General features: G+C 46.3%; 1 protein-coding gene across 1 annotated transcript in view; it reads right to left on the minus strand.

Annotated features, from left to right (window-relative positions):
• CECR2 (CECR2 histone acetyl-lysine reader) overlaps window positions 1-24,051 on the minus strand; it is an 849,481-nt gene that overhangs the window by 511,847 nt on the left and 313,583 nt on the right. Inside the window, exon 2 of the mRNA XM_078673636.1 lies at window positions 10,778-10,872. Coding sequence (XP_078529762.1) covers window positions 10,778-10,872 — 95 coding nt within the window. The remainder of the gene's footprint in view (window positions 1-10,777; window positions 10,873-24,051) is intronic.

Genomic DNA, 24,051 nt, shown 5'->3' on the forward strand with positions numbered 1-24,051 from the left:
CGCAGAGCCTAAAGCCCTGCGAGGCACATAAAAAGCCAAGCGCTTCTGAAGATATTTGGGGCCTATCCGATGAAGGGACTTGAAGGCAAAAGTGAGGGCCTTAAAACCAATCCTTTTAGCGATTGGAAGCCAGTGTAATTTTTTTAGCAGCTCTGTAGCTCCAGATGCACGCTGGAGGCCAAAAATGGCTCTAGCCACCGAGTTTTGCACAATCTGTAGCCGGGCCAAAAGATATTTCGGCAGGCCAAGATAGAGAACGTTTGCGTAGTCCAAACGCGAGCCTATCAAGGCCTGCACGATGATCTTTCTGTGCTTCAGCGAAAGCAACGGAAGAAATTTCCGCAGCATCTTCAAGAGGCCGAAGCATTTACCAGTCAGCCCGATGATCTGAGGGCCGAAGGCAAGACCATCGTCTACCACAAAGCCCAGATTTTTGGCTTTGGAGGAGGCAGCATCCGGTGGAAACATGTCAGAAGACCACCAAGCCTTCCAGCCAGGATCAGGAGGACATCCAAAAAAAAGTAACTCCGATTTATCGGAATTACATTTTAGGCTGTGCCGTTGGAACCAGGCAAAGACAGCTCCCAAACAGTCTCTGATCCTCGGGCCGTCAAAGTCCCTGCCCTTACCAGATGTAAAGAGCAACTGGGTGTCGTCCGCATAGGTTATGATCTGGGCGCCAAAAGATTCCGCAACCGCCGCCAAGGGGGCCATATAGATGTTGAAAAGCGCAGGGCTCAAAATGGAACCCTGCGGCACCCCCACCTCCAGCGGCGGCATTTCAGCGGAAAACTGAGGTGCCCAGACCACTTGCCGGCGGCCGGTCAGAAATGACTTAAACCAATTCAACACCGTCCCTCGAAAACCGATCTCCTGGAGTCTTAAAAGGAGACCTTCATGGGGGACGGTGTCGAAAGCCGCCGACAGATCCAGCATAACCAAAATGGCCTTCCCTCCAGCATCTAGAACCTCTCTGATGGCATCGGTGACCTCGAGAAGAGCGGTCTCAGTGCTAAAATTCGTGCGAAAGCCCGATTGAGAGTCATGAAGAATATTATTGTTCTCAATAAAGTTGGAAATAGAGCTGTGCACGTGCTTCTCGGTCACCTTAGCCAGAGCAGGGAGGAGAGAGATAGGCCTGTAGTTAGCATGGATGAGAGGATCAAGGTTGGTCTTCTTGATCAGTGGAAGAATCAATGCATGCTTCCACACTTGAGGGACAACACCCGTGCTCAAGGAAGCATTAAGCAAAGGGTTAAGTAGCGCATTTACAGCCGGCGCTATTTTTCCTAAACACTTAGCCGGGCAAGGGTCAGATGGAGAGCCGGACTTAAGCCGGGATAGAAGGTCAAGAGAGACCGTGGGAGACATCACCGGAAATTCCGACAAAAGTGGGCCTTCCTCAGTTAAGGATATGGGCGGGCCAGATGTAAAGCCCGGCGGTAGTGAAAGGCATGGATGTCGAAAGGAATCGTGGATAACTCTAATCTTATCCACAAAAAAATCCGCCAGCTGGCTGATCCAAACCTCTGTGTGCGTATGGAAGGGAGCACCAGAGGACGGGGAAGTAAATTCTTTAACTATCCTAAAAATCTCTTTGCTGGTACTCTCAGAATCGTCTATTCTACGCTCAAGGTAGACTTTTTTCCCTGCTAGGATATGCCTGTGATATAACTTAATGGCATTCCTATAACTGGCCTTAAGATGAGGGTCATACAAGCGTCTCCAGGCCCTTTCGGCTTTCTTGCATTCCTGCCGCATCGCACCCATGGATGAGGTAAACCACGGGGCACGCCTGTCAGCAGACTTAGCCGGCTTCCCTGGAGCTAGCTCCTCAAAGATGGCACTCATCCACTTATGTACCGACTCAAGGTCTTTCTCCAGACTGCCGGAGAGTGAGCAGGGATGACGACAGAGCGCATCAGACACCATTTCGGCGGAGACCTGGTGAAAAGCTCGTGTAAATCCTTTCTGATCTTTCAATGCTCTCCGAGCAGTCACGGAGGCAAGAGGTATCGTAAACTTTATCAGAAAGTGGTCAGACCATAAGACGGGAAATGGCATCGATGTACTAATAGTTTTCGTGGAGAAAACTTGATCGATGGTATTATGAGTTGATTCAGAAAAGGGGGTGGTGATGAACAGAGTGTCTGAATTAAGCAGACCACTCTTACCCAGTCCAAAGATCAGGGTTTGATCCATCACCGTTATTTAGCTCACTGCCCCATCCCAGCTCAGAACCTGGCTATATGCAAATTAGTCTGTCCCTGGCCCAGTGCATCATGGGAACAGGGCAGACCAAACTACCAAGCCAAGAAAGGAGCTCAGATGTGAGTCCCTTGCTCACTGCACCATCAGGATTCAAGCAAGCCGGGCCGAAGACGGCTGTAATGCCAGAAACCGGTCCCCGGAAGCTTGTTTCCTTTCCAGAAAAGAATTGGCTTGGTAGTTTGGTCTGCCCTGTTCCCATGATGCACTGGGCCAGGGTCAGACTAATTTGCATGTAGCCAGGTTCTGAACTGGGATGGTGCAGTGAGCTAAAAAACGGTGATGGATCAAGCCCTGATCTCTTGACTGGGTAGGAGTGTTCTGATTAACTCAGATACTCTGTCCATCACCACCCTCTTTTTTGAAATTATTTTGGCCACCATAAGTGTGGAAGGGTATGCTCAGATGTGAGTCCCTTGCTCACTGCACCATCAGGATTCAAGCAAGCCGGGCCGAAGACGGCTGTAATGCCAGAAACCGGTCCCCGGAAGCTTGTTTCCTTTCCAGTAAAGAATTGGCTTGGTAGGGAGTTCTGCCCTGTTCCCATGATGCACTGGGCCAGGGTCAGACTAATTTGCATGTAGCCAGGTTCTGAACTGGGATGGTGCAGTGAGCTAAAAAACGGTGATGGATCAAGCCCTGATCTCTTGACTGGGTATGAGTGTTCTGATTAACTCAGATACTCTGTCCATCACCACCCCCTTTTTTGAAATTATTTTGGCCACCATAAGTGTGGAAGGGTATGCTCAGATGTGAGTCCCTTGCTCACTGCACCATCAGGATTCAAGCAAGCCGGGCCGAAGACGGCTGTAATGCCAGAAACCGGTCCCCGGAAGCTTGTTTCCTTTCCAGTAAAGAATTGGCTTGGTAGTTTGGTCTGCCCTGTTCCCATGATGCACTGGGCCAGGGTCAGACTAATTTGCATGTAGCCAGGTTCTGAACTGGGATGGTGCAGTGAGCTAAAAAACGGTGATAGATCAAGCCCTGATCTCTTGACTGGGTAGGAGTGTTCTGATTAACTCAGATACTCTGTCCATCACCACCCCCTTTTTTGAACTTATTATGAGTTGGCCAGATAATGTATGGAACCAACCCCATAGGTGAAGTAGTGTCCCACAACTTAAGAGCATCAGGGTCTGAGTTGTTATCCATATGGATGTTCAAGTCACCCAGAAGAATACAGTGGTCAGATTTAAGACAGGGCACAGAAAGTGACACCTGCAGTTCATCTAGAAAGGGCCCCAAAGGACCAGGTGCTCTGTAGAGTAGAATCCCAGCAACCGATTGATGAGATGACAGCGTAAGAGCGAAGCCAAGTGCCTCACAATTAGGGATATTATCAATCGCAAAGGTGGTACAGGAGAAGAGTTTATGAACAACCAACGCGACTCCTCCTCCTCTGCCAATCACTCTATCCCTCCTAAATATAGTATAGTCAGGAGGGATGGCATTAGCTAAATCTGGGCCAGAACTTTCTCCAAGCCATGTCTCAGTGAGAAACAGACAAGGTGGTTTAGATTCTGTCAAAAGATTCCAGATATCGAGGGAGTGTCTGCCGAGAGATCTAGTATTGAGAAGAAGGCACTCGTTTAGAGCAGGTGATACAGCCTGGCGATAAGTTTCGTTGGTTGGAAAGCGCCACAATGAATATGCAAGACGCCATCTAGCTCAGCAGAGAGGATACCGGTCTGGCCGTGGGGTGAAGTGTGCGGAGGACAGTGTGACATTTGTAGAGAGTTGATGATAGTTTCTCCTCCAAAGCACACGCTCTTCCGTTTGCGGAGTCTAGGGTCGCGCCCAAGTAGTGGGTTCTCCGAGTTGGATTGAGAACAGACTTCTTGTAGATGACGCACACACCCAAATGCTTTAAAACTGGAATGCAGTATTGCAGATGTTCTTGCAGACGACTGGTAGAGGCACTCGAGTAGCCTGTCGTCTAGATAAGTATAAACTAAAATATTTTGCTTTTCCATGGGTTTGCCTGTAAACCGCCATGCATTTTGAAAAGGTGCTGGGGCTGATTGGAGCCCAAAAGGAAGGACCTTGTACTGGAAGTGCTCCAATTATCTTGAATCGTAAAATTTCCGGTGCTTTCGAGAAATTGTGATGTGAAAATAAGCGTCCTAAGGTCTATGGAGCACATCCAGTGTCCTTGATGGATTTGTGGAACAATTTGGTGTGGTGCCAAAATCCTGAATCTTTCCTTGAGAACAAATTTATTTAGGAGTCTGAGATCGAGTATAGGCCTGTACTCCTTGTATGGGGCTTTCTTTGGGACCAAGAAGTAACCGGAATGAATCCCCTTCGATGTTGTAGCCAGGGAACTTTTTTGATGGCGTGTTTTAGTAACAAGATGGAGACCTGCACTTGAAGCCGCTTTAGCTGATGTACAGAGGATCTCTGAACGGGTATGGCAGGTGGTGGGGTTTGAATCCGATCGAGTACCCATTCTTCACAATATTGAGCACCCAATATCATTTGTAATTTTGTGCCACTCGTCCAAGTGAAAGATTATACTCCCCCCGCCCCACCGGAGTGGGTAACAGAGTTGGGGGAAGCAAGCACTCGCTGTTTGTGCTGCTGTTTAGGCGAAGGGGCTGTCTGCCTGGAGGCCCCTCGTCCAGGTCGGTGCTGGTGATAGTGCGATCCGGCATGATGTTGCTGCGATGACCAGTGAGGGGTTTAAACCCTCTATTGGTATTGGCGGCGATCATAAGGACGATATCTATGTCTGAAGTCCTTCCTTTTCTCCAGGCCTACTGCCTTCAAGTTGTCTAGTTCGGACTTCATTCTGGACATCTCATCGTCCACATGAGAACTAAAAAGAAAAGTTTCATTGAAGGGAAGGTTGAGATTCTTATCAGACCTCCAGTTTTAGGCCCGTGAGTCTCAGCCAGGAAGATTGCCTAGTGCAGATGCCAAGTGAATAGCCATGAGCTGCCAGATCTGATGCATCGGCTGCTGCACTTATGATTTGGTTTGCTACGAGTCCTCCTTCATGTAGGATCTCTTGAAAATCCCGACGATCTTCTTTTGACAATTTGTCAACAAAGCTTGAGAGTGAGTCCCATAATGAATGGTCATATCATCCCAAGAGCGTGGAAGTGCTAGCAACTTTCATGTAAGAGGCCAAGGTAATACACATCCTCTTTCCAATAGAGTCCATGGACTTACTGACTTTATCAGGAGGGACTGTAGAGGAAGAAGCCCCTATGTGCGCTTTCCTTGCTGCTGATACTATGACCGAGTCCGGTGGAGGGTCAGACCTCAGGAACAGTGGATCCTGTTCTGGGGCTTTGTATTTCTTGATTATGCATGAAGGTGCTGCTCCAAATAACAGGAGTGAGAAAGGTGTGAAGCGCTGGTTCTAAAAGTCCAGGAACCAAGGAAGCAGTGGTCTAGTGGACGACCTGTGATGGAGGGTTCCGAATATGACAGAAGCCATTTGTAGCCCCCCTACAAAGGACCTCGTTGAACGTCAGGTCATCCATTGGTGATACTCTGGTGGGAGGAGTGGACGACAAGGTAGGAGAATAGTCTTCCACTGAAGATCTGGAGGTGTTGGTAGACTATGCTGGAGACCTGCGTCAATGCTCCTGAGGTCTTGGTGAATGAGTATATCGAGATCTAGACTGGGAACGTCTAAGAGGCGAACACCGTCTCCTTGTGGATGGAGATGGCAGTCTCTGAGGAGACCTGTCGGTGGGCGCACGTCAGAAGTCCAAGGGGGAGAATTTATTTGAGAGTAGTCAGAGCCTGGACTACGTCTTGGCACTCTCCACTCCTTCACACTCCTCAGCCATCTCGGGGATAGGTTGATCAAAGGTGAATGCTGCTCTCGAACTGGGAAACCCTCCGGGGTAATTTGAACTATTCTCAGGATGAAACACTCCTTGACGTCAACCTCTTAGACGCTGGATACGGAGGTTCCCCTTCTTGACTCTCCTTCAATGACAAAGGATCTCTCGACATCGGTACTGGTGATCGAATCATTGTCTGCCTGTTCTTGGTGGCGACATATGGGAGGACGGAGGTCTCGACCTCGATCTTCGAAGGTGATGTCCTCGACAGCGATCGAACTTGCTCTAACGTCTGTGATGGTGCAGTCAAGCATTTGTGATCAAGACTTTCCGTCGGTGGAGTCTTCGACATTGGGGTGTTCTCAACGTCGGGGTGTTCTAAGTCGGCACCGGGGACTTCGACGACGACCATCCATGTTGGTATGTCTTCGGCGTCGAGCGTCTGCGCTCTGCCGTTGCAGGTGAAGCAGACCTAGACCGTCGACGAGGAAGAGTCAACGTCAGCTGGTGAGTCAATGACGCCTGACTAGGCTTAGACTTACTTGCCACTTCTGGCGTCGTGCGCTTCAACGGCGATTGGTCTTTCAGCGTCAGCGGCAATGAAGGTCCTCCTGTCAACGGCGAGCATAGGGGTACCTTTGAATCCGATCATTTCTCTGTCGACAGCAAATCCGACCGATGTTTTAGGTCAAGCCTAGTGCAGTGCGCATGCGCTAATCTAGGAAATCGGCCTCTTGGAATCACTCTGGACTTGCACAAGATCGTGCTTGTGGCTTTTTTTCCAGCATTATTTCTATTGGGATTTGCGTGCGTCTTTGTAAAAAGACAGCACGCAAATGGGCAAAGGCGGGTGCATGTCCCACCTTTCCCAGTAAATGCATCCGCCCACGGCCTACAGCTTGCGGGAGCGAGCAGTGGCACCATCTGTTCAGGATCATGTTTCTATTTAGCGCGGTAGCGGTCGCCATGCGGCCGCGCTGGTTTTAATGGTTGCCTACAAGAGAGCGTGCCGCATGATTTCGCTGCTGTAAGGCACCTCACAGCTGGCGCCTATCACTGCTAGGGACCCTGATTTAATCGCCACTAGTATGAAGCGGTGCTTGTCTAAGAACATTTTGGAGTCACTCTGTCATCGTGTCTCGTGCGGCCATCTCGAGGGTAGCCGCGTCTATGGCAGCAGCCTCCCTTCTAGGTGCCATTAGGGGCATTCCGAGTAAACAAGCTTCTGACCCACTCCTTGCATGCACTTGGCTTCCAGAAAACTTCCTTTCAGGCGCTCCGATTCCGACTGCGCTATTGCTGTTTCACAAAGGGCTGTGTCCAGGCTATTTTTTTATAGTCATTAATTCACGGTAGCAGGACAAAGACAGCCCCTGCCATGGCTTAAATCCACAAATAGATTTACCGCGCCCCCATCCTTCCCACACAGATCTTGTCTTACTCGCGTGGCTCCTCTTTGTAGGACTAGAAGTCTAACGAGGAACTATCAGTACTGTATTAAAAAGTCCTGCGTGGCATCAAGGTGACTTCTCACAGTACCGGTACTCAACGTAGCACACTCTGATAACAGAGGAAAGATGTTATTCCTTTATCTCATCAGGTTTGTGAAGCAGTCATCCTTCCTCCCCGGGGCACTGTTCTGAATTAAGCCACGTACTCTGTTGTCAGACATTCCTTTCATGTTAGAGGCATTATTCTCAATAAGAATCTAGACCTTTGTTTTCTTTTAGAAACTCAGCTCTGTAAGGCAGGTGACCCCTCCTCTCTAATCTCGCTCCTGATGGCGATCTCGTCCTGCTGTCAGGGGGTGGGGGCTTTGCAGAGATGGCGCTGGTAATAATACATTTACCCCAAATGCAAAAGTACATTTAAAGGAGTATTTTTCAAGTTCTCAATAGGATTTGGGTCTGCTTTTGCATACGTTATATATTTTTTTTGGAGCGCTTTGGTTTTTCACAAGCGTTACTGCCTACTTGTTACAGTAGTCCACTTTTAAGGTCCCAAAGGCGAGAACTATTGGCTATGCCAATGCTTGTTTCTTGTGCTCAGACGTTACTTGAGAGGAAGGCTCTTTAGGAGTATGTCTTTCCAGGCCACTTGCAGATTCCTTTCCTCTCTCCTGCATGGCATGCAGTTTGATCTATTCCCTTTCATGAAGGGTCCTCCTTGAGAACGTCTGGCAGTAGTAACACTTGTCCGGTCTGTGTGAGGATGGTAAATACACAATTCAGACAGAGTGTGGGTCAGATTTTGCCATTTTCTTCCTACAAGAAGGACACTTATTAAACAAGGCTGGCATTTCTGACAAAAAAAACTCCTGGAAAGTCAGAAAAAATGGTGGAATAGTACTGCTAGTTTTATTCATGCTTATGACTATTGAGGAGTATCCCCTGGAAGAGAACTTATAGTTATTACACTCCCACTATTATTCTATGATCTCGTTCTCAATTTATGTACACTTTCTATTTTTGTTAAAAGTAAACACCTCTTCTTTCACTTTTGTTTAGATTGTGGAAGAAGGACATGTTGAGTGTAAGGGGGAGAAGTGCAGTGTTATGCACACAAACATTTTCAAACAAGAGGTATAAGTTAAAATGTAAGCGAGTGACATCAATGGGGCAGTTGAGAAGAGGCAAAGCGGCTGGCGAGTTACAAATAAAGAAACTCGCCCTTACTGCAGTCTTGTGTTTTCAATACACAAGGTTTTCAAAACCTTGCAAAATTTGGTGTGGTTAGATGTGGCACTGGCAATCTAATATAAAGGAATGGAATTCCACAGTTTAGGGGCTCAGACAGCCTTTGAGAGCATGTTGAACGCAAGGAATGTCAAATAAAAGAGCATTAGAAGATCTTAAGATTGTGTTAGAAACATACATCCTTAATGTGAAGTAAATAATCTCTCGATCATGATTGTACAAGGCCCTACAAGCAAGAATTATGGCCTTAAACATCACATGCTAATATACTGGGAGTCAATGAAAAGCTCTATGGGCCTGGGAGACCGAGTTATTGTATGACAGGCCGTCAAGATTCTGACCACGCAGTTCTGTAAGCATTGTGAACAGATCAGAGTTTGAAGATTGTCAAAAAACACAGTGCATTACAGTAGTGCAGCCGACAGACAATACTAGCCTTGACCACTATCTTACGGGTATGGGTGGACAACAAAGGAAGAACTTTACAGAGCGCGATTAGGTAAAAAAAAAAAAAAGCTAGCTTGTTATAATTTAAAAATAAAATGGGTAGAATGTATTCATTCCGCCAAGAGAGGAGTATGTGTAAATAACATGAAGCCCGAAAGTAGGGAGTTCAGTTTTATTCCATTTTAATTTCAGGGCGTTCCTACACATTCATGGGCCACTCAAAGAAAATATGAATGAAGGTTGGCTGCATCAGCAGATTCGTCAATCACAGTGACTTTAATTTGTGTGTCATCTTTCTATGACTAAGAAAAGGCCATAGTTCTGGATCCGATTGGAGGACAATAAATTGACAGTTTCAGTCCTATTGGTTAAAAAGGAAGTTAGCCACCCAAAGGCTTTCCCCTGGATGTCTACTGCACATAGTTTTTGAAACAGGATAGTATGACAGACTGTATCAAAGGCTACGCTGAGATCTAACTGCACAAATGTAGTACTGCAGCCTTCATCCAACATTAGTTCCATCAAAAGAGCTGTTTCAATACTACACACTGATCGAAAGCCACCTTGAATTTTATCTAAAATGTTCTCGACTTTGATGAGAGCTGAAAGTTGTAAACTTCCTTTTCCAACACTCCATGCTAGACAAAAAGATTCTAAAAAGGATACCAAAGTAACCACACCATGAAAACATAATGGGCTCACAGGCCTCAACTGTGCAATTGTAGGTGAAAATTGAATCTATTAAATTACCTTTTTCATAGGTAGAGTAAAGCACTAGATGTCTCAAATTCAGAACTGTTAGATAATTATTCATGTCTCCTGTATCTCGCCAGCTAGACACGTAAATATTGTGTTACAGGCCATATTTAGAAATAAAAAGGAGTGATCCACCAATTTGACTTGGACGTGTGAGAGATAGATCACTGCCAGCCAGCCCAGATGGTCCTCTTTGTCCTTCCTAACAATATTGTATCCTGAGGGAATTGCCACATTAACCAGGGCTCAATTAGACGAAGAATATCAAGTCTTTCTGTTTCCATAAAAAGTAAAGCAATTTCATGTGCATACCGATGAAGGGACCAGGAGTTAGTCAGAATAGCAATTTCTCCAGTTACCGAACGTAATGAAAACTATAATTTGTACACAGTTAGCACACTGAATTATCTGATGCCTGGCACCTCGGCTTGGGTTAACATCCCATGTCAAACACTGGACAGTTACTGAACAAAGAACTTGTGAAAATTCTTTTTTTTAGTTAATGCTCCGTTTGCTAGTTTGCTTTTTATTTTACCCATTACATATTGTACATTGTTATACTGTATTTTATTCTCTATATATTGTGCAATATTCACTTTGTACTGTATTCTGTTATTCTTTTACAAATTTGTTATCACTAGTTTTAGCTGTGGTTTATTTATGCCATCAAACTTTGTAATTGTGATGTTCTGGTTATTCTTTCTAATAAAGAATTTTAAACGCACACAAAATAATTAACCATAAACAGTCAGGACTGGGTGGTGAATTATCTATCACCCCTAGTCAAGGAACAAGTATCAACACACTTACGTGATATCCCTGCGTTGGTAGCAACCTTGAAGTAAGCAGGCAACCAGCTCACTGATGAACTCCACGTCCCCTCTGCGAAGTGCTTCCTCGAGCTCCTAGAAGCAGAGAGAGAAGTACGAAATCAGACTTGCTTTAGGAAAGGCGTTTAGGACTAGATTTCTTGTCCTCAAACACAAAGGTGCTTTAAGAAAAACACACACTTACTATACACTTGTAGTTTTAACTCATAGAAACCTTCTTGCATAGGGCAACAAAGCAGCAAGTGTTCGCACATCAACTTGGTGTTTCAAAGTTTAATTACTTGTTATTGACGTTTTGACTTCTATTTATCGCATGTTGGATTAATGGCAAATGAACAAACCACAAGTTACAAATTTGGAGAGACATTACAAGAACACACATGCTTCAAACATCTGGGCTTACGACTTACTAGATGTCTGAAGTGTGTAGAATTCTAATAATTCACACACTTAAGTCTTTGGTCTTGCACTGATTTGACAGGAAAATGACAAAAATAAAACGGCTCAAATCACTGGAGTCAGCTCCAAACCCTTGCAAGACGACACTTGACTGCTGATTGCACATAAAAGCAAGCATTGCCAAAGCGAATAAGTCTGGTGTTGGCTGCTAACTTTTAGCTTTGCCACGGTTATGTCCTCGACAGCGATCGAACTTGCTCCAACGTCTGTGATGGTGCAGTCAAGCATTTGTGATCAAGACTTTCCGTCGGTGGAGTCTTCGACATTGGGGTGTTCTCAACGTCGGGGTGTTCTAAGTCGGCACCGGGGACTTCGACGACGACCATCCATGTTGGTATGTCTTCGGCGTCGAGCGTCTGCGCTCTGCCGTTGCAGGTGAAGCAGACCTAGACCGTCGACGAGGAAGAGTCAACGTCAGCTGGTGAGTCAATGACGCCTGACTAGGATTAGACTTACTTGCCACTTCTGGCGTCGTGCAAGAACACGGTCACTCAGAGGTAAGCTATTGGCTGAGGTGAGCTTGTTCCGTGACCCAGATGTATGCTGTGGTTGGCAGAAGAAAAAAGTGAATGACACACTGTAATACCAATATGTGTAATAAAGTCCCCAGGCATTCCTACCCTGTCCCTTTAGCGATATTTGAACTTTTTTTGCTGAAGCAGAGTCCCAAGATGGTTGCCAACACTTTCTGATTGAAGTGTTGGCAGCCAGTCAGATTACAGCACAGGGACTGTCTGATCCGCGCCCCTACATATACAAATTCGGATTTTTGTTGATATCTCTAAAACTGTGCAGACCAATATCTATCTCTCTGCCAAATTCGGTGTCATTCCGTCCAGTGGTTCAGGCTGTGGTCCAGTTCAAAAACCGTATGGGATTTGACATGGGGAAAACGTGTTTTGTGATCCCCCCTTCCCTTTTCCTCGGTCCTTGCTTGACGGATCACTCCAAAACTTTCAAGACAGCAGCTGAAGTGACTGGCGAATTTGATTTGAAAATGTTATCAAGATTCATCAAACGGCGCACACACACTTTTATAAAAATCAAGAAGTTTTCCCGAATGCAGATTAAAAAGAGCATGTGTACGGCTTTGTATATAGGGCACGCAGTTTCTGCTCCTCAAACATTAACTAGTCGATTCCATGAATAGACACAAACCTCAATCCCTCAAGTGTTTCATTTGTCACAGTCCACAATTATTAACAGAGACTGTGTTCCATTGTAAGTCCTAGTCACAATGCCATCTTGGGGTTGTGGGCTCAAGTGCTAAATTCTCTGGTGGTTATTTGTAATTGTGCAAGATAATTAATCATTTGTTCGGAAAAGTCAATGCGTGCCACTTGCCTACAGCATAGTGTAATTATAGTGAACATCTGTACACAGCAACATGGAATTGCAATGAAGGCGTTCTATAAAACCACATTGTGCCTACACACCCAAGAAGAGGTGGGGCTGCAAGGGGGTGGGACGGGATTGAGCATGTCCCCCCCTCAACCCTGCTGCAGGGGCACATACAAGTATGTGCGACTCATTCACTGACCAACACCACGTGGCCAGCAGGGCACCTGAGATAGGAATGACTTTACTTACATGTATACTTGTTTGTATGCAGCCGTTAACGCAATTCGAGTCATTTAAATAAAAAAACTAAAGAATACGTGATGCAGTTGCTCCAATTAACTCTAGGGAGTAAATAAGACTGTTTTGCTTTGCTCAGACTCTAATTTGCAATCTGCAGCTCACACCAGAAGTCAACAACGAGCCCATAACTCACTCACCCATCTTGACATAGTCTCAATCACCAACTTCACCACTCTCAATGCCCTTCCAAACTCACTTAGTTACCTATGTTCATAGTTGTATTCATACCCGATTTCAGACTAATAGATCTTAAATGTAACACCGATCCATGTATTGCAGTAAGAGAAGTATTTGCCACCTCAAAAGCAGACTCCATTCCTTAACAATTTATAAGTAAGCCATTCAGAAAATTTCAACTTGCATATAGCACATTCACATGAACAATACGCTGCATCTAAGCCACAATCTGTAAAGATACCCTCAAACTTTACAGCCACCTCAAGCAGAACAAGCATTGGCATAGCCAATAGGTCTCGCATTTGGGACCTTATAAGTGTTTAGCCATGCAACAATTGGTGTTGTTGCACCAAGGATATTCTGCTGCATAACTAAATACTTATAGGGTCCAAAAAGCGAGCCCTATTGGCTATGCCAATTTTTGTTTGTTTTTTGTTGCTCTTTTGTTTGTTTTTTGTTGCTCTTTTGTTTAAGTTGCCAGATCTACAATAGCTGGACATGTTTTTTGTTAACTGTTCTTTGAATCAAATGAACTTTTTTTCATTGCTCTGAATGTTGTTTCCATTCTGGTTGTAGGAAGCAGTCATTCCCGGGGGGGCTGCCTAGCTGTGCGCATGCGCCGACCTTTGCTAATGAGAAAAAGCCTGGTGCAGGCACAATTTACAAGTGTGGAGTGAGTGAGCCCCAGGCAGCATGACTCACTCACACAGGAGTTCATGCACTGCACCTGCATACTCGGCATGGTTTAAGGAAACTCGACCCACTCCCTCCCAGGCATCGAACACATTTACCAAGAAACTCTGAAAAGAGCCTGCCTACTGCACTGACGGCTGGTGGTGTGTGTGCCTGGTGAAAGCGTGCACTGACGGCTGGTGGTGTGTGTGCCCGGTTAAAGCGTGCACCGACGGCTGGTGGTGTGTGTGCCTAGTGGAAGCGTGCACTGACGGCTGGTGGTGTGTGTGCCAGGTGAAAGGGTGCACAGACCACTTGTGGTGTGTGTGTGTGCCTGGTGAAAGCGTGTACTGACGGCTGGTGGTGTATACCTGGTGGAAGCGTGCACCGACGGCTGGTGGCGTGTGTGCCTGGTGGAAGCGTGCATTGACAGCTGGTGGTGTGTATGCCTAGTGGAAGCGTGCATTGATGGCTGGTGGTGTGTGTTCCCGGTGAAAGCGTGCACTGACGGCTGGTGGTGTGTGTGTGCCCGGTGAAAGCCTGCACTGACGGCTGGTGGTGTGTGACGGCTGGTATTTTGTGTGCCTGGTGGAAGCGTGCACTGACGGCTGGTGGCGTGTGTGCCTGGTGGAAGCGTGCATTGACGGCTGGTGGTGTGTATGCCTAGTGGAAGCGTGCATTGATGGCTGGTGGTGTGTGTTCCCGGTGAAAGCGTGCATCGACGGCTGGTGGTGTGTGTGTGTGCCCGGTGAAAGCCTGCACTGACGGCTGGTGGTGTGTGACGGCTGGTATTTTGTGTGCCTGGTGGAAGCGTGCACTGACGGCTGGTGGTGTGTGTGCCCGGTTAAAGCGTGCACCGACGGCTGGTGGTGTGTGTGCCTGGTGGAAGCGTGCACTGACGGCTGGTGGTGTGTGTGCCAGGTGAAAGGGTGCACAGACCACTTGTGGTGTGTGTGTGTGCCTGGTGAAAGCGTGTACCGACGGCTGGTGGTGTATACCTGGTGGAAGCGTGCACCGACGGCTGGTGGCGTGTGTGCCTGGTGGAAGCGTGCATTGACAGCTGGTGGTGTGTATGCCTAGTGGAAGCGTGCATTGATGGCTGGTGGTGTGTGTTCCCGGTGAAAGCGTGCACTGACGGCTGGTGGTGTGTGTGTGCCCGGTGAAAGCCTGCACTGACGGCTGGTGGTGTGTGACGGCTGGTATTTTGTGTGCCTGGTGGAAGCATGCACTGACGGCTGGTGGCGTGTGTGCCTGGTGGAAGCGTGCATTGACGGCTGGTGGTGTGTATGCCTAGTGGAAGCGTGCATTGATGGCTGGTGGTGTGTGTTCCCGGTGAAAGCGTGCACCGACGGCTGGTGGTGTGTGTGTGTGCCCGGTGAAAGCCTGCACTGACGGCTGGTGGTGTGTGATGGCTGGTATTTTGTGTGCCTGGTGGAAGCGTGCACTGACGGCTGGTGGTGTGTGTGCCTGGTGGAAGCAGGAGCATTCACAGTGATAGAAGAATGTTGCAGGGATTCTGCTCAGACACAGCACTGTGCACAGAGACTCAGGACCTCAGTGAATTAGGGTGTGCCAAAAACTCACCTTAGTACCCAAAATCCCCTACTAGACTAGCAATCAGTGTCACATTAGCTCTTAGTCCTATAGCAAAGAAACCAATGATTAGACAACCCAGAACATGCGACTTAGGTTACCTCAGGTAAGGTGGGAAACATGAACACTCTTTCGTTATACTCTCATACCAGTCCACAACAGGGAGTAAAGGGAGACACGAGTAAGTTTAAAATGTTTATTTTAACGCTGTGATCTCAAGTGCAGCATTTTAGCTAATACAAGCAGACATATGATAAGAAATAAGATTGTCAGCATAGTTACTATTCCATAAAATACAAAGGGAGAAAGCATGTTGTAATGCTAAATGGAAACAGGTAAAATATATACCTATATTTCACCCTCCCTTGCTAGTAGGTTATTTTATAATTACAGAAGGTCTCTTAGGCTTGCATAGGTGGCCCCATACCTCAAGGATTTGTAGTAGTGAATCACATCAGGTTCTGGCACAAGCTCTCAGCATACGAATGTTCTCCAAGTGTGTTCAATCATGCCTACAGAGTGCATTATTAAAGGTGCCAATATCTGAGGTGGCCACAGCTGCATTGGTGTTATGTCTAGAACGTGCGCTGATACAGTTCGAACAACAGCCACAGTGTTCAAATAACCTTGAATGTCTCGGCACTCACTGTACAGACTAAACTTACAAAGCAAGTCTAGCAATGTAGAAAAAAAAGTTATTCTCGTGTGAAACAAAACACTCAGCCTAACTCTAAACAATTTAATAAAATGTGTGCCGTATGCAAAAGACAGCAGAAAGGTAAAATGGCATTTAAACTTCTAATAAGCTCATGCTAACTTAACACTGTGTGAATGCAAGGCTCAGCCCCACTACAAGACAAATGAAACTGAGGAGGGGGGAGTGCGAGCAGAAGAGCATGATTCACAGCTAGAAGACACAAATGAAGCTGACCAGGAGGGAGGGGGAAAAGGGAGGTAGGTAGTGCAAGCAGAGGAGCCTGATTACAGTAATAAAAACACAGATGGCAGCTGTGCACGTGCACAAGCTCGTGAACGCAAGCTGTAGGCCAGCAAAAGCCTCTGGTGGCACTTTTAAAAGCCACTTACTAAATGTCTCGAAGAGACAGCGCATGCTCTGACTCAGGCGAGACCTAAAAAACACTTAAACGTCCTTTGTTATATGCCTCAACAGACAAAGTTCCACACTGTTAGAAATAGGGGTCCCTAGTTGGAAATGGTTTGCACCTTTGTCCAAGTAGAGACACATCTTCCTAGTCAGGGTAAGAGGGATAAACTTCTAAAACAACCCCTGCTCACCCCTTGGTAGCTTGGTACGAGCAGACAGGCCTATCTCAGAGACAGTGTGTAAAGCATTTGTACAGTAATACAGTGAAAACACCACAAAAAGACACCACACCAGTTTAGAAAAGTAAGCAAAACATTATCTATACCAACAAGACCAAATACGACAAAAATACAACATACAATACTGTAAAAATAGTTACTTTGAAGGACAACCTTTAAATTGCAGAAATAGCTGAAAAACACAGTTCTTCAGGGTCGGTAGCTCGATACGACGCTACTGCAATTCTGAAAACAGAGTCCATCAGTTCCAGCCGACGGCGTCGGTACGGGCCAGCTAAAATGTTGACAGACTCGTGAACAGTACCTTTCTCATTGCGGCAGACATGTTGATCGAGTCGGTCGGGGCAAACATTGCAGTTGCATTGCAAAAATGGAAGCGGTGCAGGGTTATTTGCCGCCATGATGCGGTGCAGGCAGCAGCTCGGTGACGATCATCCAGTTGACGTTGGTGGGACCAAGGCTTACGTTGCAGGGTGAGGCAGTGCTCGATGCGGTGCTGGCAGGTTGCGGTGCAGGCGAAGCCTGTCGATGTTCAGGTTGTGCAGCGACGGTGTCGGTGATGTTCAGGCAGGACGAGACGGTGTGGAGTGTGGTGCACATAGGACGCGGTATAAGCCACAGCTTGGTGACGATCGTCCAGACGGCATCGGTGAAACCAAAGATGCATTGCCAAGTGCGGCGGGGCCTTCTGCAGTGCCTTCATGACACAGAACCGTGCAACAAACGCAGTGACAGAGTCGGCTGCTGCTTTCTTCTGTGGCGGCTGAAACCAGGGTTCCAGAGACAGTGCCCAGAAGGATGGTGAGATCTTTGCTGCTCCTGAGACCTCTTGAACAGGGGGCAAGCTACACTTCTAGGCTCTTGGAGATACTTTCTCAAGCATGATACAAACACAGTTCCTCTCCTTGGTATAAACAGCTACTGCAGGCCAACCCAGACGGCACACAGCAAAGGGGCAGCACTCCTCCTCCAGTTTCTTCCGGCTGTTCTCCTGGGCAGATGTTCCTGCTTGAAGTCCAAAAATGATCTAAGGTTTAGGGGTTTGGGTCCCCCTCTTTATAGTACAACATCCTTTGCTCTCTGGAATCAGAGAGTGTCTTGGCCCAGCTAGAAACAGTTATGTCCTCTTTGGTGCAGCTTCCTGGCAGGAGGTGGAGACAGCATAGTCTACAGCATAGCAGGCCCATTCAGGTGTGAAAGAAGAAATCTCCTCCCCTTACTCTAAATGCAGCCCAGGTTGATTCAGCCCAGCCCGACTCACCTGGGAAAAGCAGGGCACGCCTACCCCCCCCCCTCCCCAGTGGCTGTCTGAACAGAATACACATCCCTAGCCCCTGTAACTCCACAGCAAGAGTCGATACACAACCCAGAAGAGGCACAAAGGATGGCTAAGCAAGAAAATACCTCCTTTCTAAAAGGGGTATTTTCAAACACAAAATGTAAAAAACATGCTTACTAAAAGATGCAACTTTATATTCTGAGTTCAGGCATACTAAACTTTACTTTCCTATCTTGACCCAATGGGAAGTTATATTTATAAGATGTTATAAATGAACTTCTATCCTCTGGGACAGATAGCCTTTCAATAGTGAAAAACGAACTTGGCAGTATTTCGCTATCAGGACATGCCACACATCTCAGGGCATGTCCGAGCTTTCACATACACTGCACCCTGCCCACAGGGGAACCTTGGGCCTACCTTAGGGGTGACTCACATGTAAGAAGGAAGATGCTACTTACCAGTATGCATCTGTTCCTGGCATATAAAGCTGCAGATTCACACACTGTGCATAGATCGCAATCTGGTGTTGGGCCCGGATGTTTGCACTTTGTTGTTGTCTTGGTAGAAGTCTTTGGAAGTCACGAGATAGGAGACTCCTCTTGTAGACAATAGTGCGCATGGGCATCGACTCCATCTTCAGATTGTTTTGTCGCCAAGAAGGGAAATGATGGAGTTTTGTAAAAAAAAATATGAAAAAGATGCCTTTGTGATGTATCAAAATAAGATAATACTGGTACAGATAAAGGTAGCCAGGGAGGCGGGTGGGCGTGTGTGAATCTGCAGCTCTACATGCCAAGAACAAATGCATACTAGTAAGTAGCATTTTCCATTCGAGGCATATGAGCTGCAGATCACACACTGTGCATAGATTAGCAGCGACCACCAGTATCTGTTGCAGTAGTATGAAATAGTGTTTTGAGCACAGCCTGGCCCACACTAGCTTGTTGTTTTGCCTGCACATCTACACAATAGTGTTTTATTAATGTGTGCGATGTAGACCATGTAGCTGCTTTGTAGATGTCATCTAAGGGAATGTTCCCAAAAATGCCATAGAAGCCCCTATTTTGCAGGTAGAGTGGGCTTTAGGAGGAATAGATAGTGTACGTGTTTGCTTTGTGATCACAAATTTGTATAAATTTGAAAATCCACCTTGCAATTCCAGACTTTGATATGGGATTGCCTTTATGTGGCGGTGAGAAGGATACAAAAAGTTGTTTTGTTTTGTGAAAAGGTTTTGTTCTGGCAATATAGTAAAGAAGTGCTCTTCTTATCTCTAGTGTATGAAGAGCTCTATCTGCTACTGTCTGTGGTTGTGAGAAGAACACTGGCAACTCAACAGACTGGTTGAGATGGAAGGGAGAAATAACTTTAGGAAGAACTTTGGGATTAGTCCTATGAACCACTTTGTTATGATGGAGTGGTAAAAATGGTTCTTGAATACTTAGCGCCTGTAACTCACTGACTCTTCTGAGAGATGTGATGGCCACAAGGAAAGTGACTTTCCATGTAAGAAACTGTAGCTCACATTTATGTAGAGGTTCGAATGGAGGACCCAGTAATCTAGTGAGGACGATGTTTAGTTTCCACACTGGAGAGGGTGGTACCCTGGGAGGAATTACCCTTTTGAGGCCTTCCATAAATGCTTTAATGGTAGGTACCTTGAACAATGACAAATGTGGTCTATTTTGCAGGTAAGCTTCTATGGCAGCAAGATGTAATCTAATTGATGTGTAAGCTAGATTACATCTTTGAAGATGCAGAAGGTAACAAATGATGTGTTGAATGGACACATCCAGAGGATTCATTGTGTTATTGGTACAGTATATAACAACTCTTTTCCATTTGCTGCATAGCGGGCTCTAGTGGTGGGGCGTCTAGCCTCTCTGATAACGGTCATACAATCAGGTGGAAGATTGAGGTAACCAAATTCTAGGACTTCAGGAGCCAGATCGCTAGGTAGAGCTGTGCTGGATCTGGATGTCTGATCTCTCCATGGTTCTGAGTTGAGAGTTGTGGGGAGAGATGTAGTTTTTGGTGTGGGACTACTGATAGTTCTAGTAATGTTGTGTACCGTGGTTGCCTGGCCCATGTTGGAGCAACTAGGATCAGTGTTAGTGACTGTTGTTGCAACTTGCACACCATGAATGAAAGGAGTGGGAGAGGCGGAAAAGAGTACGCAAATCTGCCTGACCACTTCATCCATATTGTATTGCCATTGGACAATGGGTGTGGATATCTGGCAACGAAGCTTGGGCATTTTGCGTTTGAATGTGTGGCAAAGAGATCTATCTCTGGATGCCCCCACTTTTGGAAAAACGGTTGAAGAACTTGTGGATGAAGTTCCCACTCAGGAATCTGTTGGCTTGACGAGTTAACAGATCTGCCATCTCATTCTGTATTCCTGGAAGATGTTGGGCTTAAAGGAATATGTTATGAGGAATAGCCCACCTCCATATGCTCTGCGCTAGTTGAGAGAGCTGAAGAGAGTGCGTCCCCCCTTGTTTTGGAAGTTAATCATTGCGGTTATATTGTCCATCCAGACTAAGACAGCTTTTACTGATATGTGTTTCTGAAATTATTTTAATGCCAGAAAAATTGCCAGTAACTCCAAGTGTTTGATGTGGAGTAGCTTTTGCTGAGGTGTCCATGTGCCTTGTGTAGTGTGATGTAGTAGATGAGCTCCCCAGCTGGTGAGCGATGCGTCTGCTGTTAGTACGATATGTGGAACCGGCTCTAGGAATGGTCGCCCTTTGGAAAGGTTTTGGGTGTTCCACCACTGCAGATCGCGATGTGTGCGGCTGTCCACCAACACCAGATCTGTTAGCTGACCTTGACCCTGGTTCCACTGACGTGCTAAGCATTCCTGTAAGGGGCGCATCTGGAGTCTTGCATGTAGTACTATGAATATGCAAGAGGCCATCGTCCCTATTAGTTGCATAAACACCCAAGCTGGAAGTGAGTGTTGCGGCTGGAATTTTGTTATAAGGGCTTGCATGCTTGCTATCCTGACTGGATTAGAATATGCAAAGCCTTTTGAGGTGTTTATTGTGGCACCTAGATATTGTTGGATGCGGGACGGTTGGAGGTGAGAATTTGTGAGGTTTATTGTAAACCTTAAGTCGTGGAGTAGTTGAATTGTGGCGCGTGTGTGATTTACACACTGGGTGTGTGACTTGGCTTTTGGTGAGCCAATCGTCCAAGTACGGGAAGACGTGAATTTGTTGTCTTAAGTGGGCTGCTACCACTGCCAGACATTTTGTGAAGACTAAGTGCTGTGGTGACTCCGAATGGAAGAACCCTGAACTGATTATGCTGACCGTCCACTACAAACCGAAAATATTTCCTGTGAGCAGGGTGAATGGGAATATGAAAGTAAGCATCCTTAAGGTCTAAGGTGGCAAGGAAATCATCGCCTTGTTTGACTAGTGGAACCCACTGGGTTCCCGTCATCTGCAGTGGAGTGTTAAGCCATGTTAAATGGCTTAACGCTGCCTTGTACATATGGTGCAGCCCCTATCGCCACCACAACATCCGTAAAAGTGATGTTGTGGTGGCGATAGAGTGGTACATACGCCCTCGAGTTTCTAGGGCTCTGGACAGTAGAATCTAACAAAAATGATGCACACGCGCACAAACCCCACAAAACAATGCTGAACTAGGGAGTTTACTATCTGACCAGCTTGTCCCTCTGTGAGAAAGGCGGCCAGTGAAAGCGACAGTTCATCCGCAGCTCAGACTAGACGTGCTCGGAGGGCAGGCCTCCCTCACATTAAACACCGCTTTCTGAGGCACGTTACTGAGAGGGGGACCTGCGCCATGAAAGTTAAATTAACACTCTTATTTTAAGCATGTAACTGCTTCTGAGCATCCACCCCTGGCGAGCGGCATAGTTTCCTTACTCACTGCTTATATTTACAGATTAACTTGAAGTCATTTTTCAAGCAACAAGTACACATATAGGCAATGAAAGGGTGCATGGCAGTTAGATAGTAAACTGACAAAAAAAACTCCTAAGAATCTACGCAATCAACTCTTGCATGCCCACCAACACAATGAGGCGGTGGAGGTAAAATCTATTCTAAATGTAGAGAAGAATGTATAAAGCTGTTAAGAAAAACACATTCTATTGAAAAGTAATAAAGGAGTGTGTTTTATATTGATTCTTCTGAAACAGATTTGAGAGGGTGGACTGTCTCTTTTGCTGGTCAAAGACAGATTGGAGGGAGTGCACCATCTTTTCCTGTTTTGTCAGTCTAAGGGGAGTAGGTAGTGGTGATGCCTATTAGTTGTTTTAAGTGTTGTGTCTCACCTCACACTTCACTTTTACACTCTTTGCCCCAAAATGCTCTTTTGCCTTCATGAACTAAAATTAGTTGAAGTCGTCTTAGGCCTCCTATCTGTATTTATTATTGTTGCTGTCTCCCATGCATTAAGCTTTATTTTTATGTTTGTTTAATTTCTTTCTGTAAAGGAGGAAGATGTGTTGTATATTGATTCTTCTTGAAATATGGCTGACAGTAGTCATTAGCCCTTCCTTAGTGTTTTCACCTTCTCAGCCTCCCAGAATACCTGTGAGTGTTCTAACCTGTACCAGAGTGTTCTACCTGTGTCAAATGATGGTCTGGTCAGCTGGCGAGGTTTTGCACTCAGCTGCGTCCTACAATAAATCTACATGTAATCAACTATAAGTATCCTGTCATCTATCACCATTTTATTTACAACAGAGTGCACTGCCTACCAGATCCACACATCACCACAGAGCAGTGTGTAGTAAATAGTTTCCATATCTTTTCCCTCAGTACTTCTCCATCAGAATGTCCTATGACATCATAGAATGTTGAGTGCCTTTCTGTGACTAGATTGTCAGTTAGCCATCTCAGGCTGAGCAGCTGGTAGCTCGCTCCTGGTGGGGTTTTCTCCTTGTAACTTCCTATCCTGTAACCTGCCACCTTACTACCTGATATTCTTCAGTTCCGTCTTAACTTCTTTCTGCTGTTGTTTGCTAACGGAAGAGGATGTGTGGTAAATGCTTTCTATATCTTTTCCCCTTTACCACTGCATCAGAATGTCCTGTGACATCATGGAATGTTAGAGTCCCTTTCTGTGGCTAGAAGTCAGTTGGTCATCTGAGGCTGAGGAGCTGGTAGCTCGCTCCTGGTGGGGTTTTCTACTTGTATCTTACTATCCTATAACCTGCCACCTACCTACCTGCTAATAAAGAGGGATCTTATACTACAACTGGACTACGCATCCTTGTTTGTGTACCACACAGTGGTCCAAGGTGGGACTTGTTGTGTTATCTCTTTCCCATATGTAGAATGTTATGATTGTAGTTTTGGAATGTACTGTGGAATGTATTAGGTCATAGTAGTATGTGGGTTGAGGAGAAGAGAGTAGGTGGGTAGACATTTGCTTTGTCCCTGCTGATGCTTGGGGTTTTGAGTCAGAAGATTAAAAGTTAAAACGATAGCCCGTGTCCGCTGAATTTCTTCGAATTTTGGTGACGAGCTGACCCTTAACCCGTGCCGAACCCAAGCTACCTACATTGCAGTAAGACTTTTTTTTCAGCACCCTGCTTGCCGGTGGGGACCGTGTTTGATCGGCGTTGGCAGGAATTTGACTGTGGTGTGTGGCGTGTACCAGGTTTCTTTTGCTGGGCATACTTTTGGAATATTTTCAGATGCCATACTTCATGGGATTGCAGTAGTTAAGCGCAGGCCGGGAGGGGCGCAAGCTCCCTGGACGGTGCGTGGAGTGATTTGCATGCTACTTTCCACACTCGAGCTGCAATCAGCATCTCACAGGGGGGCAGAAGCGTCACAGGGCCACAAGCAGCAACTCTGTACATCCAGGCACGTCACCGATGGCAATGTGAGCACGTCGGTTAACTACACAGCGACCATCTTGTATTGGGCGGTGTTTATACAACTGCAAATCATCATTTGGAAAGGCTGCATTTCTTTACATCAATTCATCGGTTTTATGATGCGCCTGCACATCGGTGCATCGGAGATTTGGTATTTCTGTTCAGTGATTCGCACACCACATAGCACCTATGTGCACATCTGAGCTCTGGAGTTTCTCTC

The sequence above is a fragment of the Lissotriton helveticus genome, chromosome 1_1 (genome assembly GCF_964261635.1).
Source record: "Lissotriton helveticus chromosome 1_1, aLisHel1.1, whole genome shotgun sequence".
Taxonomy (NCBI): Eukaryota; Metazoa; Chordata; class Amphibia; order Caudata; family Salamandridae; genus Lissotriton; species Lissotriton helveticus.